Here is a 16,994-nt window from a genome sequence, read left to right as displayed (position 1 = left end):
CAGTTTTTATTTTTCGTTACAGAAATTGCTTTTAATTAAATCTGTGCTGTCAAAATGTCAGTTACAACATTTTTCCAAATATCTTTGTGAACAAAGAAATTGATACAGATATGAAACAACCTGAGGGTGAGTTTCATCTTTGGGTGGTGTATCGCTTTAATAGTAGTCTTTGTAATTGCTTAAAATTAGATGACAACGTAAAATTCTGAGGAATATGTCAAGTCGTTTTCAAGTAACTAGTTTGTGAATCCAGCCAAACACAACCCTGGAGTTTGTTTAAAAACATCTAATTTGTTTAAAAACAATTCTGTCAAACTGTGCACAATATAGAATCTTTGAATGAATCATACTGTTTATATTATTCAGTCCTGCACACATTGCATGACTAAAGTGAAAAAAGGTATCAGTTAATGAAAGACTTAATTAATCGTGCTAAGTAGACAATTATATATGTACAAAATGTATATGTACAGTAACAGAAAGTGAAAAGTGTTGACCATATAGCTAATGGATCACCTCGAACCCTTTCAGGATTTAAAATGTTCAAAATCTCTTTAAATCAATTCTATGTGTAGATGTTTTGCATCAACAACAGGATCACCAGATCACTGTATTCATTTACTGCTGAATATGTGATGGAAGAATCAAATAAATTAGCATAAATATTAGGACAATATAAAAATAAAAGGTTTTGTCTAAATGTGTCGTTCGGCAATTACAAGTAAATGAACATTTCACCATTTCTGTAACGTTGGGTATTTCAGCAATCTGCTACACATTCAAGAAATGTTGATGCATGCTGTGGTATCCACGGATCAGTTCATTAATACAAACTGTAAGAAATATTCAGGTGTATTAGGATAACAGCCATATCAACTAAGCATGTCTGTCTTAATGTCTGAAGAGCTTCTTCAACTTACATCAGTTTCTCAAGTTTATGCTCTGGGTTGTCCAGTAAAACGGATAAAGGTCTGACGGCTGAATCTGTAAGATAGTTTTCACTCAGGTCCAGCTCTATTAAATGTGATTGATTAGATCTCAGGGCAGAGCCTAAAACTGTGCAAGCGTCCCCTGTGATCCCACAGTTACCCAGCCTATAAAGAAAAATATTACACAAACCATTTTATGAAATGAACATAGACCCACATTAATCAAATCAATGGCATGTATTTCAGTTAATATGCAATATATAATTCCAATCCAACTCATAGGACTCAACTGATTTTATGAAATCTTGAAAGTTTTATAGATAATAATTACCTCAAAATCTCTAGTTGACATTGTGCATTTTTAAATCCACCACAAAGGATTTTTACCCCCAGATCTTGGAGATTATTTCCCCCCAAATTTAATTCTTTAAGACTTGAGGATCTTTCGCCAAGAATTGTAGCCAGTGGATCACAGCAGTCAATAGTCAAACCACACTGACTCAAACTAAAAAGAAACATCGTTCATTTTACATCTGATATGTTCAAATGTATTAATAAAAGTTCTTTTTTTACAAAACTCACTCTAACTTCGTGATCTTGGTGCTGTGGTTCCTCAGCACAGGAGAGAGGAGCTTTAGCCCCGTGTCTGTGAGAACATTATTTCTCATCTCCAGCTCTGTCAGATATGAGGGGTTTAATTTAAGAGCTGCTGCAAGAACAGCACAACCTTCCTTTGTGACTCCACTTTCCCCCAAACTGTTGTGAAAGAATGTTATAAGGCATTTTTCAAAATACAACTTCGATCTATATTGTGTTTCTGTGGCTTAGTTGGTAGTGTTTTGCATTAGCAATGTGAAGGTCATGGATTTAAGTGAACACTTACATACTCATAAAGAATGTATAGCTTCCAAGAACACATTTAAATAAATGCATTTGCGAAATGCATAAATGTACTTTAGTCTCATTTTAAGAAGCCATTTCAAGATTCGACAGTAAATCATTTCAAATGAAAATCTTTAATCATCTCAAAACTTCAGCTCACCGCAGCGTCTCTAGTCTACAGCTGGATTTCTCCACCACTTCAGAAAGTCTTGCCAGTCCGGAATCTTTTATAAGGTTTTGTCTCAGGTCTAGCTCTCTTAGTGAAACGGGGTTTAAAACCAGTGCGGAGGCCAAGTCACAAATACCTATCTCCGTGATCTCACACAATGCCAATCTGAAAAATAAAACAAGAAATATACAGTATCTCAGGATCCATAAGATATTATTTTACACAATTTATAGGGGTGGTGCAACGGTGTCATGCATTCTGACTTCTTTACGATGTTAAACGTGCCGTCTTCTCATGCTTAACATGGTCAACTTGTCAAAAAATAAGTTAGGTTTATTACGTAGTATAACTGTGCTTTACTTCCCCAGCGATCGTACAGGTTTCGGAAAGTTTTTTTAACATATAAAACTGTTTCGTAACAATTTTTCTCAGTCTTATTGGACAATTCTCCCGGAAATGCGCACAGCCACACAGCAGCAAGGAGAGCAAAAGAAAGAGCATGCGCAGACATCATTTCCCTTGTGTGTAGGAGAGATAGAGAGCATACGCTCGCGAAGTTCAGGTTTGTTTATTTGTTCACTGCATTTGGGTGATGATTGTTATATAAACTGTGGATATAACGGTGGATTTGGAGATTGTTTGAAACTAATATATGGAGCCGTCCCAGCGCTTAAAGGTACCGGACATGAACCGCATGGGATGAAACTGATGTCTGTGTTTTGTTGGCAATGTGCTTTAGTTCGGCCTACCCCTCTCCCCTACACGCGCCGTATAACTTCGGAAAAAATGGTACAGCTGTATCTATCTTTTATAAATGTGATCAAACTAAATGCTCTTCGAAGATACAAAGTATCCAATACTACTCTATAGATAATCAGGATTAATATGAGATTGGCATAAACCTTGTGTGTCACGGCTTTAAACAGAGATTTTAAACCCCATACCTCAAAACTGCCATTTGACAATTTGGGCTTCTAAGTCCGTATGAGAGGATTTTTATTCCACTGTCGTGTAAAGCATTACCGCTCAAGTCTAGAGCTTTCAGAGTAGAGAAGTTGGACATCAGGGCTGAAGCCAAAGCCTGGCAGGTTTTCTCAGTGAGCAAACCATAACTTAGCCTAAATTCAGAAGATATAAATGTTACAATAATATATATATCTCATTGATCCTTTCTTAATTTTTTTTACAATCAAAGCCATTAAAGAGATTCTTACCACAGCGTTTCCAGCTTGGAGAGTGGATGTTGTATCACAGCAGACAACTTCTCCACACCATCATCTCCTGGATTATTCCAGTGAAGATCAAGTTCTCTCAAATGATATGGGTTGGCTTGCAGAGCTGAGGCAATTGCAAAACTGCTTTTGGGTGTGACCCTGCAGTCCTTCAGTCTATGTGTAATCACGTGTATTACGACAACAAAACAATTTATTTAGAATTCCTGTTCCTATGTGCCATACGTATGCTATGCTAGAAAACATCAACGATGCACCCTACCTCATTATCTCAAGTTTACAGTGTGGATTCCCGAGGTAATTTGCCAAAATCTTAATTCCCGCTTCTCTGAGACTGTTTTCACTCAGGTCCAGCACTCTAAGGTTTGGAAGATTTGGAAGTAGTCCTGACAGGAGTATGGAACAGCCTCGTGGAGTGATTCGGCAGTATGACAGTCTGAGGAAACAGGAAGAAGTCATTTGAATCCCAGAAGCTTCACAAATTCTAATGATGTGTAGTGACGCATGTGTTGACGAAATTTCAAAGCTGTTCTAAATTGAAGAAGTTCAAACTAAAACAATTACAACATCTGAATCTTGTGATGTGCATGTGAAGAACACAAACATGATTAATATTGTAAACACATTAGGATTTTAAGCGATAGTTCACCAAATATAACATTTTTGTCATCATTTATTCACTCTCATGTTGTCCAAAACCTGTATGACTTTCAATTGTCTGTGGAACACAAAAGAAGATCTTTTGAGAAATGTCTGAGTGGTTTTGTGTCCATTCAATGGAAGCCAATTTAGAGTCTATCCCTTGAAATGAGACACGAAGGCATTAAAGCAAACTTTCAAAGACTGAATTCTTTCTTTACCAGTAACTTGAGTACTTTACCTTAGTTCCTCTAATTTACACTGTGCGTTTTTTAGGCCAGCTGTCAAAAGCTCCAGGCCTTTATCTTCTATGGAGTTCCTGCACAGATCCAGCACTCGTACATTTGAAGTGCTCGAGTTCACAGCGGAGGCAAGAGCTCTGCAACATCTCATGGTAAGTCCACAGTTATCCAGTCTGAAATAAAATCATTGGGTCATAATATTCACATTAAAATGAATTTTCATAATGTAAACAATGCACAAATATTTACAAATGCTTAAATGTATACATACAGTATTGTTCAAAATAATAGCAGTACAATGTGACTAACCAGAATAATCAAGGTTTTTAGTATATTTTTTATTGCTACGTGGCAAACAAGTTACCAGTAGGTTCAGTAGATTCTCAGAAAACAAACAAGACCCAGCATTCATGATATGCACGCTCTTAAGGCTGTGCAATTGGGCAATTAGTTGAAAGGGGTGTGTTCAAAAAAATAGCAGTGTCTACCTTTGACTGTACAAACTCAAAACTATTTTGTACAAACATTTTTTTTCTTCTGGGATTTAGCAATCCTGTGAATCACTTAACTAATATTTAGTTGTATGACCACAGTTTTTTAAAACTGCTTGACATCTGTGTGGCATGGAGTCAACCAACTTGTGGCACCTCTCAGCTGTTATTCCACTCCATGATTCTTTAACAACATTCCACAATTCATTCACATTTCTTGGTTTTGCTTCAGAAACAGCATTTTTGATATCACCCCACAAGTTCTCAATTGGATTAAGGTCTGGAGATTGGGCTGGCCACTCCATAACATTAATTTTGTTGGTTTGGAACCAAGACTTTGCCCGTTTACTAGTGTGTTTTGGGTCATTGTCTTTTTGAAACAACCATTTCAAGGGCATGTCCTCTTCAGCATAGGGCAACATGACCTCTTCAAGTATTTTAACATATGCAAACTGATCCATGATCCCTGGTATGTGATAAATAGGCCCAACACCATAGTAGGAGAAACATGCCCATATCATGATGCTTGCACCTCCATGCTTCACTGTCTTCACTGTGTACTGTGGCTTGAATTCAGAGTTTGTGGGTCGTCTCACAAACTGCCTGTGGCCCTTGGACCCAAAAAGAACAATTTTACTCTCATCAGTCCACAAAATGTTCCTCCATTTCTCTTTAGGCCAGTTGATGTGTTCTTTGGCAAATTGTAACCTCTTCTGCACATGCCTTTTTTTTAACAGAGGGACTTTGCGGGGGATTCTTGAAAATAGATTAGCTTCACACAGACGTCTTCTAACTGTCACAGTACTTACAGGTAACTCCAGACTGTCTTTGATCATCCTGGAGGTGATCATTGGCTGAGCCTTTGCCATTCTGGTTATTCTTCTATCCATTTTGATGGTTGTCTTCCGTTTTCTTCCACGTCTCTCTGGTTTTGCTCTCCATTTTAAGGCATTGGAGATCATTTTAGCTGAACAGCCTATCATTTTTTGCACCTCTTTATAGGTTTTCCCATCTCCAATCAACTTTTTAATCAAAGTACGCTGTTCTTCTGAACAATGTCTTGAACGACCCATTTTCCTCAGCTTTCAAATGCATGTTCAACAAGTGTTGGCTTCATCCTTAAATAGGGGCCACCTGATTCACACCTGTTTCTTCACAAAATTGATGACCTCAGTGATTGAATGCCACACTGCTATTTTTTCGAACATACCCCTTTCAACTAATTCAACTAATTGCCCAATTGCACAGCCTTAAGAGCGTGCATATCATGAATGCTGGGTCTCATTTGTTTTCTGAGAATCTACTGAACCTACTGGTAACTTGTTTGCCACGTAGCAATAAAAAATATACTAAAAACCTTGATTATTCTGGTTAGTCACATTGTACTGCTATTATTTTGAACAATACTGTATATTTTAATGCATGGTTTAATATAAACTGTTGTTGAAAAAACAGAAGGGATCATACGAATGAAACTCACAAAGCACACTTTGAGGTTTTGATCACCGGCAGCAATCTAGTAAGACCTTCGTCTGTTCTGATATACTTCTTCAGATCAAAAACATCCAGCTTTTCCTCAGATGTCAATAACACAAAGACCAATGCGGACCATTGGGCAGGGGAAAGTTTTGAAAAGTGCCCTGAGCTCAGAAAGCGCTGAACCTCTTTGACCAGAGAAACTTCGTTCAGTTCATTCATACAGTGAAAGAGATTGATAGACTTTTCCGGCAACGAGGTGTCTTCTATCATCTTCTTGATGTATTCGACCGTCTCCTCTACGCTGTGAGATGTTGTGCTTGAGCTACCACCTCGGGACACTAAGCTTTGTAAAATGCTCCGATTGGTCTCCAACGACAGGCCCAAAAGGAATCGGAGGAACAGGTCCAGGTGTCCGGTCTCGCTCTGGAGGGCCTGATCGATGGCGCTCTTATGCAGATCAAACACTGTGGCCTCTGTGAGATCAGCCACGTTGTGGTCTTCATGATCAAGAATGTTGTGACGGCTGATCTTAAACATGAAATACACATACAAGGCTGCCAAAAACTCCTGGATGCTCAGATGGATGAAACAGTAGACTTTATTTTGGGTCAGCGCGGATTCCTCTCTGAAGATCTGAGAGCACACACCGGAGTAGACGACAGCCTCTTTCACATCAATCCCACAAGCCAACAGGTCTTCTTCGTAGAATATTAGATTTCCCTTTTCAAGCTGTTGAAACGCAAGTTTGCCTAGTTTTAAAATCATGTCCTCATCGTTCGGTTCAGGGTTGTTATCTTTAGAGTATCTCATGTTTTTAGCTCTGGTTTGGATCAGAAGAAAGTGGATGTACATTTGTGTGAGCGTCTTGGGGATTTCTCCATCCTCTGCTACGTTTAACATTCTCTCAAGGACAGTCGCCGACAGCAAACAGAAGACTGGGATGTGGCACATGATGTACAGACTTCTCGAGGACTTCAAGTGTGTGATGATTCGTCCAGCGAGGTGTTTATCACAGATGCTCTTGTAGAGGTACTCCTCCTTCTGTGGGTCATTAAACCCTCGAACTTCAGTCAACAGGTCAATATACTCGAGAGGGATCTGACTGGCGGCTGCTGGACGAGAGGTTATCCAGATCAGGGCATCAGGAAGCAGGAACTTATTGATAAGATTTGTCAGCAAAACATCGATAGATGTTGCCTCTTTTGGGTTGCCCAGTCTTCTGTTCTTCTGGAAGTCCAGAGGAAAGCGACATTCATCCAGACCGTCAAAGATGAAGAGAACGTTGCGCCTTTCGTGAATGTCTCTGCAGTCCATTTTGAAATGCTGGAGAAGCTCAACCAAGCTTAACTGTTTCCCTCTCATGAGGTTCAGCTATCGAAACGGAATTGGGTAAATAAACGTAATTTCCTGATTGGCCTTTTCTTCCGCCCAATCCAGGACGAATTTCTGCACCGAGACAGTTTTGCCGATGCCGGCCACTCCCGTCGTCAGAACACATTTGATGGCTTTGGGTTCATTTGGCGAGGGTTTAAAAATGTTGTTGCATTTGACTGAAACGTCCACTGCGGTTTGTCTCCTCAATGCAGTTTCGATCTGTCTCACTTCATGCTCTTTATTGACAATATCACTCTCCCCCTCAGTGATGTAAAGCTCTGTGAAGATGTCGTTGAGCAACGTGGGATGCGTCTGTCTAGACAAGTCATGGTGAAAGCATTGAAATGTGATTTTCAGTTTGGATTTGTATTCTTGCTGATGCTCCACGTCTGATTTGAAATGGACTGATGTGTCAATGGCATTTTCCTCATGATGCCTTTAAACAGACAATGATAAGATTCATGTGTTCAACAAGAAATCAGAAGATATATTAAAGTTAACTTTGTGTGGGTGTCTTACATTATCTCATTGGTCGAGTTTTCAGGTTGGAAAGAAATCGGTTCAGTCATTGATGCTTCACTTTTCGTTTGACGGACCATTAGGCTTGATCTGTTAGCTGGACTTGGAAAATAAGTTACCGTTGAGCCCCTGAGTGCCTGAAAGATTGATAAAAATGCAGAGCATCTTTTCACGTGTTTATTAGCTCAAGTATCAGTGATGTCTTCTCAGAGTTCAACAGCTTAGACCTGCACACACAGATGTAATGAAACATATTGTAGGTCATTCAACTTCTTGTTTCGATTGAAAATTTAACTCAATATAATACAAATGAGAAATAAAATTTGTCACACCACTCAATTATTGCCAAAAGTTCTCTGTTTAGTATTCAATTCTACTCTTTTGAGGAAAATGAAGAACAGCATAACCACTGAACTAGGTTGTAGTATTTCATATCCTCAGCTCAACATGTTTAGATGAGTGCAAGAGCAGTTCTTGATTTAGTTCCAGTAGCAGATAATACAGAGAATTAATTATAAAGATAATAAAGACTTCTAACAAGACTTATTCAAAAAGCAGCGGTGGAACTTACAACCAAACAAAATATACAATAGGAGATAAAAGTTGGCAAAAACCCAAAAGGTATGTATGGAACTCATTTGACACGCTACAATGAATCATGCTGTGCAATGAATCGAAAATAATTGAAATCATCAATTTTGGCCTTCAACAATTACGAAAACAAAATAATCGAGGTAAAAGGATTATTGTCCCACATTCCATTTTGCAAGGATCCTCTCTGTTCTTGCGTTATAAATCTACAGTGCACCCCCTTCCTTTAAAGTGGTTCAGCAGTGCCATTTCTTTACATTTATTTTTCAGTTGAATTCACAGTTTAAAAGCCAAGTTTCTTTTAATTTTCTATGTTGTGTTAAAAGTTTATGAGTAATCCTGTTAAATAATCAGGATCTCAATATTGGCCATAATAACCGTGATTAAGATTTTTGTCATAATCGAGCAGCCCAACGCTACAATAAAATAAAGAATTTCCAAAAAAAACTGGACATCAAAATGTGACACTGCAAAAAACACAAAGCGATATAAACAAACATATAAATAAAATGAATAAATAAATAAACTCAAACTATGATCTACTTGACTTACATTTGTGAATTCTAAATTGGAAACAGACCTCTAATCAAAACTTATAACCAAATTTGTCAGCAGGATAAAAGTTTACTGGGATTTAGAATTTTAATCTATAAATACTTTATAATGGCCCTGTTTTACAAAATTCAGCAACAGAATGAGGAACTATTATGTTGAGGGAAGTTGCACAGTTTCTTGCATTCACTTTTTTGTTTGAAAAAGGAAAAGATGTTTATTAGCAATGTTTTCCTGGTTAAATTATTTTATGGCATAGTGACCTTATTACACGATTCTGATGGAACAGCCTCGTAATCCTTCACACTGAGAGCTCTGTTATAGTTACAGAGATAAGACTTCAGTATGTGCGCCTTATTCATTATTTTTAAATATTTGGGAATGTCAACATATATCAAAATGTTATGAGCATTTTAAAACATTAGAGATGGAATGCATATATACAATTAAATGAAGTGATGATGGTTTTGAGACAATCACATAAAAAAAACAATTAAAAACAGCATTAGATACTTCTGGCTTCAATGTTTGACAATAACAGCCTGTTAAGACACATTAAGTCAGTTTCAACAGATTGCCTTTTTACAATAAAAAAAGTATGATAAAAACATAAATATCTAAGTATAGAAAAAAAATGAAATAAAATCCAAACATGTTTACTATAATCCACTATTTTATTCTTCTCTTTATTATTATTTAGGGTGTCTATGAGTAAACAACGAGTATTGAATGGATTATAATACCAGAGATTACATGTAATTACAAATCATAGCAACTAGCCAACACAACAAAAGCAGATATTGAAAATTATCATTGATGGTAAATTGAAATCACACCAATACTTAATAATAAAATCATTTAATAATAATCTCAATCGTAAAGTTTAATTAAAAAATAATTAACCATTACCCAAATACTTACAAACAACTCAATACTCCAAATCAGCGCTCAATCTACTGTAGTTTCGTTTCAGTCAGATGACGTCCGCGGCTGTCAGTCAACACATACGTCATCATAAGGGGCGAGGCTCGCTCACTCCCAGATCGTGTTGTGTTCTTGTTTTCAAAGTATAAAGTTGACAGAGGTTTTACCAAAACAGACACAATTATTCGATTATTTTCTAATATTAAAGTTTGAATATATACGTGCATGTGCTGAAAATGCGAATAAAAAATCCCTTTTGGCCTACTATAAAGGATAATTAAAACCGGTTTCTGTAGTGTTTTTTGTCAGCAGGATTTAATGGTGTTCTATTGGTTCCCCTCCGACAGGTGACGTCCCACAAAAAGAACACAACACATAATAATCAGTAAGACCCACATAGTTTCAAAACCTATACAATTCGCAATATAAATCCATTAAACATTCTGTTATATCCTTTAGTACACTTTAAAACAAAATGTTCAAAACAATCAAACAGATTAAGTAAAGTTAACTTAATTTCATAAAAAAGTTATACTTACTTAAATATTTTAAGTTCCTGAAACACAATTTTACTTTTAAGTAAAGTAAAATGATTATTTTTGATTAACTTGGAGTCTATTCTTGCTCATTTTGGGTTGCATAAGTTTGATTTATACATATCAAGTATCAAAAAGAGTCAATTTGAGTCAGAAAAGTAAAGAATATTTTTCTTATTTTAGTAAGTTAAACGTTATTTTTTTATAAAGTTTAGTTAAGCTTACTTAATTGAATCAAGGCAACGAGTTTTCACAATTGCATTTAGTAAAGTAAACAAGTTCGTTTTTATAGTGTGGCCGGCCCTGCTAGAGGTTAACATTTTGTTCAATTTGCAAATAAGTTAACATTTAGTTTGCAAATTAGTTAACATTAAGTTAACATATTAGTTAACATAAAAATATTTTACATGACTCGAATGTTACCCGGACGGTCCCCTGGTGTGATCCTAAAGTCTGCCAAATCCAAACGCTGCTTGTTGCTCAGGATGTGAAGTTAAATCAGACAGCCAGAGATCAGATTCATGTCATGAAGCCGAAGTCTCTCTTCTGTGGTCCTGTCTCTGGCTCCTCTCATCGATTCAATCGAAACGCCATCAGCGGCAGATACATGCGGCATGTGGACACCGGTGTTTCAGACAATAGTCTCGCTCAACCGGAGGGGATGACCGAAGATGTTCGACTCACTTTTCTGCCGGAGAGATCCTACGAGCCTTTAGTGGAAGAAGGCAACCAACAAAAAGTAAAGCAGGAAAAGAAGGCCAAAAAGAAAGAAAAATATAAGAAATACAGAAAGGTGAGAGATTTTTTTGCATTTATAGCATAATTCGGCTGGTTTTGCTTTTCTGGTCTTGGTTGACCAAAATTGAATTTCTGCAAAAATAATGTTATTACTATTGTAAAAGCATAATGGTATAGTGTTATTATTGATCAAAATGAATATGGACTCCTACATGTAATAGTTTCCTGAAACTGTGGCATGTTTATTAAAATGATGGATTAAACCATTATTTATAAATAATACCTGTAGCCTATAGTATCCTGGCAAAAGCTACCAATGTTACTCATTTCAAGGGTATGCTTTTATTTTAAACATTTTTTATTTAAAAATGTAAACAATCACTGTCCTTTAATTTCACAGGTTCATCAGATTATGTATTACAGTAAAACTATATGTTAAAGGCATAATTATCCGTACATTGGCAACATTTATTTGTATTATTTTGGGAGGAGATGGGCTGTTCAAGTCACTTGCTGTGTTCCATTGTTACAGTGCAGAAATTTCCTTCCATAAGATAAATTGGTTCATCCTGTTTTGGTCTGTTTTCATAGAGAGAGGGAGCCAGCCAAAGTATTTCACTATGTAGTCATTTCAACAGCATGTTGTTTACAGTTTCCGTGAATAAGATTAATATTAAACACAGTTTTGGTATTTAAACCACTTGAAATCTTGTATCAAGATTATTTTGACATGTCCTAGAATCCTCAACACTGTTTGTTTTTTATCATATAGCTCTATTTTATATCAACCTGTTTTAATTATTATGCATGGAATAGTTTGCAAATTTATCACATGTGTCTGTTGTGTTGTAATTTTTGATTGATACGAATATTTTCAAAATTTGTCCCACAGAACATAGGAAAGGCTCTTCGCTACAGTTGGAAATGTCTGATGTTGGGGCTGCAGAATTTCTCTGTGGGATACTCCACCCCGCTTTCCGCCGCTGCAACAATGGTTCCAGATTTTCACCCGGGAGCAGCTTGGGGTTGAGAGAACCAGTGACCAGAAAGCATATGTATGAACATGTTAATTTAGCATTTTCAGATAAATATACAAGAATTCTGTATTTTTACCCTGGGCTGCCTCTCGATCTGTCACTACATAAATCTGCTCTTTGGCTCTGTTTTAACATGCAGGTTCCCTATAGAATGAGAGGATGATGATATGCATCTCATTTTGCTAAATTCAGAGGTTTTGGGAATGTATAAAATAAAGTTTATTGTATTGTATGACGACATGGAAATAAGTTATTGTATTGTATAGACCTATAACAACAGGGGACTACAGGGGAAAAATTACACTGATATTAAAGGATTTGCCTGAGTTAGAAAACAATTGTATGTTTAAAGCAAGGGATGTATAAAACGTAAGTGTTTTTAGAATGTACTGTGAGCATTAAGTAAATTAGAACCACAACAGGAAAAGACCGTATGAAAAGGCCAGTAAACCAGAAATAGCTGTGACAAGATAAGATCAATTAAAAAACTGTGTAATAAAATCCATCAACCTTCTTAAATAACAACATTGTATTTGTTTTGTTATTGCTAAAACTACTAGTCTTTATTGACGTTTTTATTTGAGGTTAAATCGCTTGTGTAAGCCGACATCCTCCAGCACAACAGGTGGCGCTGTTCACAACTGAAGTCAGATCGGTCACTGCGACAGTCGAGAGAAGCAGAGAAGACATCATGGCGGGATTAATGAAATCTCAAAATGGCTTAAATATCGTAACTGTCAGACTCAAGTTGATTTTGACTGCCGTGTTTTTTTCTCTTCAGCTTGTTCAACAGACGTCAGGTAAGCATTGGTAAAACAGATTTAGCCGTTAAAGGCGTATATATCTGGCTTGAAGTTGTTTGGGAAGTTCTAAAAGCTAAGTGTTGCTAGCGTACTACTGTTAGAATAATTGAGTTAAAAGTGCGAAAACAGCAGGTGTTTTTTAATGAAAGGCATGTTTAATGCATTGGAAAATGTATAAATGTTCTCAGAAACATAGTGGTGTCCATTAGTGACTAACTGGACTTGTAACGTTAACATCAAGAATTCCTGTTTTTATCCTCTTTTGAATTATTAAATTGCAAGTTATAGAAGTTAGAAATGATTCTTTTATTTTGTAGGTACCATTCGTCCAATCATAGACGTAAAAGATGGACAAGAGATTCAAATTCGAGCAGCCCAACATTTTTGTTACTATAACCCCACTTTACCTGGATGGAGAGAAACATGGACTAGAATTCAGGTATTAAAGGATATTTACGATGACTCTCGGCGTAAACCGTGTGGATTATTGATGAGAGCCATGTTTTTTGACAGGTGAGAGTATGGAGCACGAAAATGCTGAAGGTAACAGTGGTCAAAGATGAACTGGACCTGCAGGAGCTCGAGCATTTCAGCATCTGGCAGCTCGTGCATTACTTCATCCGTGAACAGACCAACGAGACCACCGTGAGCATCGGTCTCTTTAACAACAAGACCTGTTTCCGTGTGGACCCCTCAGACTCGAACACAATCTATACAGTACACCCCAGTCGACGTGAGTTAAAAGACAATACATGTCTACATATTTTCATATTCCTGGCACTCCATATTCAGTTTACAGTATATAACATGGTCTTCATACTCCAGAATATTTATTTTGACATTATTCATCCTCAGATTTTGACATTTGCCTTGTTTTGGTGTTTCTGGCTGGAGTGCTGCTATTCGTCTTTGCAGACATGCTCAGCAGGTAAAGGTTTTGTTTTAATGCAGCAGTTGGAGATCTGGATGTAGTCACAACTTCAGCTCTTTCTTTCTTTTATCTGTCTCATAGGAGTCAAGTGTTCTTCTACTCTGCGGGAATGAGCACTGGCATGATTGCCTCCCTAATCATCGCCATCTACGTCATTGGCCGCTTTTTACCGAAGGTTAGGATCCATATTGGTCTGTAGTTTGTACTACACATTCATCTCTTTTCACCAGACACCTTAGGATTTCGACATGGCCATTTAGGTTTCTGAAACATAACTACAACTGTCTACCTCATGCATGTTACGTTTAAGTCTATAGGAAGTCATAAGAACTGTTGAAATCATCTTGATGTGTTTGTTTCTTTGGCCTGTAGAAAAGCCCTGTCTATGTGCTGATAATGGGAGGCTGGTCTTTTTCTCTTTACATCATCCAACTGGTGTTTCGGAATCTGCAGCTAATTCTTAGAGAGCACTGGCATCTGGCTATTGGTAAGAGACAGCCTTTATTAAACGGAGACCTATTTTACCTTAGAAAATGTCATAAAAGTTTTACTAAGTTTTTCCTTTAAAACAATGTTTTTTTCTTCACATGTATGTGTTATAGGTTATGTCACTGTCATCGGGTTTGTCAGTTTTGCAGTGTGTTATCGCTATGGCCCTCTCGTGGAGGAGAGAAGTATCAACATCCTGTCCTGGACGTTGCAGATATTCGGACTTCTCTTCATCTATGCTGGAATTCAGGTTCAGCAAGTAGCTTTTGCTATTATATTGGGTGCGCTCTGCTCCAAGAACCTTGACTACCCTCTCACAGTGGCCCTCAAATTGTATAGGTGAGTGGTTCTCTTAATAAGTATTTGAATGATCTGAGGTACAAGTTGAAATATATAGTTGTTTTTTCATATGGTAAAGAAAACTTCAGCCAAGGAAACCAGAGCCACAACGTCTGCTAACTGAAGAGGAGTATCGGAGACAAGGGGAAGAAGAGACTCAAAAAGCTCTAGAGGAGCTCAGAAATTACTGCGGCAGTCCAGAGTTCAACACCTGGAAGACTGTGTCTAGACTCCAGTCTCCTAAAAGGTACACTATAAGATATTGAAGACACAAATACAGTGTTTAAAATACATTTCATCAAAGTGATTTATTAGAGAAACAATGACAGGAATAACAAAACACAATATGCGTTGACTTGTGTTAACGATGCTCTCACTTACGTTTCTCTTAATTTTAACAGGTTTGCTGACTTCATTGAGGGCTCTCCTCATCTGCTGTCCAATGAGGTATCTGTTCACACCCAGGAGTACGGACTGGATGGATCGTTCTTTGAAGATGAGCTGTTTTCCACCGATGAAGAAGAAAATCTGGAGGAGGACGGATGGGAAACAAATGACGATGTAAAGCCAGAAGTAGTATCTCCACGATGGAACAACTCACGGGTGATAAAATGATGCTGTTGAAAAGCATTCAAATGAAGCATTAGGCAGATCAAGTCTGTTTGTGTGAAATGTTTATCTGTAGGCAACGAGTGACTGCAGAGCCAAACACCTACTTGCACATGATCTGCGTCCTTATGATCTACTGATGATTAATAGAAACGACAGAGCGCCAGCTATCCCAACCAAAGTTATGTGATTGATGAGAATGGCCAACATTTAATTTTCTTTTCATGACCAGAATTTTTATTTATTTTTTATTTTAATCTTTGTGTTTGCTCTTTAAAGAAATCCTATGGGAGGTGACTGTGAAAGATTTTTTTTTCTTGTTTCTTTGACTGTATTTTATGTACTGTATTTTATGATTGTTTTGGTTGTTTGTTTTGTTTTTATGTTTAAATAAGGCCCATAAACATGCTTGTCAATATCAATGAAACCACAGTTCTGAGGTTGAACAGAAGAAGCACATATGTGATAAAAGACTTTAAGGGGCTGTTGACTGATGCCAAAAGTTTATTTTATTTTTGTATGAATGAACAATAAAAGCAGAATTGTTACTGTGTTTTGAAACATTTTAGTTTTCGTTTCACAAGCTTACACCCACATTGTTATATCTTATGCAGCCACACGGTGGCAACATAAAACCAAAGGCCTTTCATTAGCACAACATGCTGTGTTTGTATTAAAGAGGACATAACATGAGATCATGAACATTACATTTCATGCAGTGTTTAATGTTGCCGTGTTTGAAAGTAAGCAGACTGCCAAGTTGTAAATCCCAAGGTGAATGAATAACAAAGTTATTGGCTTTGAAAAAGGGAGTCGACTCTGAATCACGCAAACGAGTCATGCCTAGTCCGATTCGCCAATCGCCGCGGATTTACGTCCCTACATATTTTCTAGGACTGGCCGCGAAGACTTCACTCTTCTCCCCAAAACACTAGCTCGTTAGCCTCATTGTTCGGTAGAACAATCACAGCAGACTAGACCATCTGACCAATCACATCAGACTCGGGTAGCGGAGAGGAGGGGGTCAGTCAAGAAGTAAGGTAAGAATAATTACCTATTTTTACGAAATAATAGTTTTTTTAAACATTCTCTGTACATAAACGTGTTGTTGGACACTCCATAAACCAAAGTAGTACCTTAAAAATCCCTAGTTATGTACTCTAAAGGTTTTGACAGAAATTCAATATAATTAAACTGTCTTCAGAAGTGTATAAAGACCTTAGATATTTAAGCATTATGATGGTATACCGTAGAACTAGTTATTTCTATCTATATACCGTGGGTCCCCTTGCATGGAATTGGCAATGTTGTTTCTACAGTAGCCCTAAGCGGACAAATTTGTCTACAGAGCGTTTCATAAATACGTTATTTCCTTTGGCAAAATGAAAACGGGACAAACCATTTGTTCCATTCAGCATACTCCGTTCTAATAGTTTTTGAAAGTAGAATTATTGTCGCAAAGTATGTTGAAAATAGTATGCCAAAGATT

General features: G+C 37.2%; 2 protein-coding genes across 2 annotated transcripts; one reads left to right on the top strand and one right to left on the bottom strand.

Annotated features, from left to right (window-relative positions):
- Nucleotides 1-99: 99 nt before the first annotated feature.
- On the bottom strand, nt 100-10,442 carry nlrp12l (NLR family pyrin domain containing 12-like). The gene is made up of 12 exons (XM_056732622.1): nt 10,021-10,442; nt 7,957-8,183; nt 6,065-7,873; nt 4,093-4,266; nt 3,475-3,648; nt 3,195-3,368; nt 2,925-3,098; nt 1,972-2,145; nt 1,512-1,685; nt 1,261-1,434; nt 921-1,094; nt 100-833 (listed from the first exon to the last, which is right to left on the bottom strand). The coding sequence occupies exons 3-12, from the start codon at nt 7,423-7,425 to the stop codon at nt 824-826; spliced, it is 2,763 nt and encodes a 920-aa protein (XP_056588600.1). The 5' UTR covers nt 7,426-7,873; nt 7,957-8,183; nt 10,021-10,442; the 3' UTR covers nt 100-823.
- Nucleotides 10,443-10,883: 441 nt separating this feature from the next.
- nemp1 (nuclear envelope integral membrane protein 1) lies at nt 10,884-16,060 on the top strand. The gene is made up of 10 exons (XM_056732665.1): nt 10,884-11,352; nt 12,190-13,134; nt 13,455-13,576; nt 13,651-13,870; nt 13,993-14,065; nt 14,150-14,243; nt 14,441-14,555; nt 14,671-14,896; nt 14,976-15,143; nt 15,298-16,060. The coding sequence occupies exons 2-10, from the start codon at nt 13,026-13,028 to the stop codon at nt 15,509-15,511; spliced, it is 1,341 nt and encodes a 446-aa protein (XP_056588643.1). The 5' UTR covers nt 10,884-11,352; nt 12,190-13,025; the 3' UTR covers nt 15,512-16,060.
- Nucleotides 16,061-16,994: the final 934 nt, after the last annotated feature.

The sequence above is a fragment of the Triplophysa dalaica genome, chromosome 20 (genome assembly GCF_015846415.1).
Source record: "Triplophysa dalaica isolate WHDGS20190420 chromosome 20, ASM1584641v1, whole genome shotgun sequence".
In the NCBI taxonomy this organism is placed as follows: domain Eukaryota; kingdom Metazoa; phylum Chordata; class Actinopteri; order Cypriniformes; family Nemacheilidae; genus Triplophysa; species Triplophysa dalaica.
This window is presented reverse-complemented; position numbering and strand designations above follow the sequence as displayed.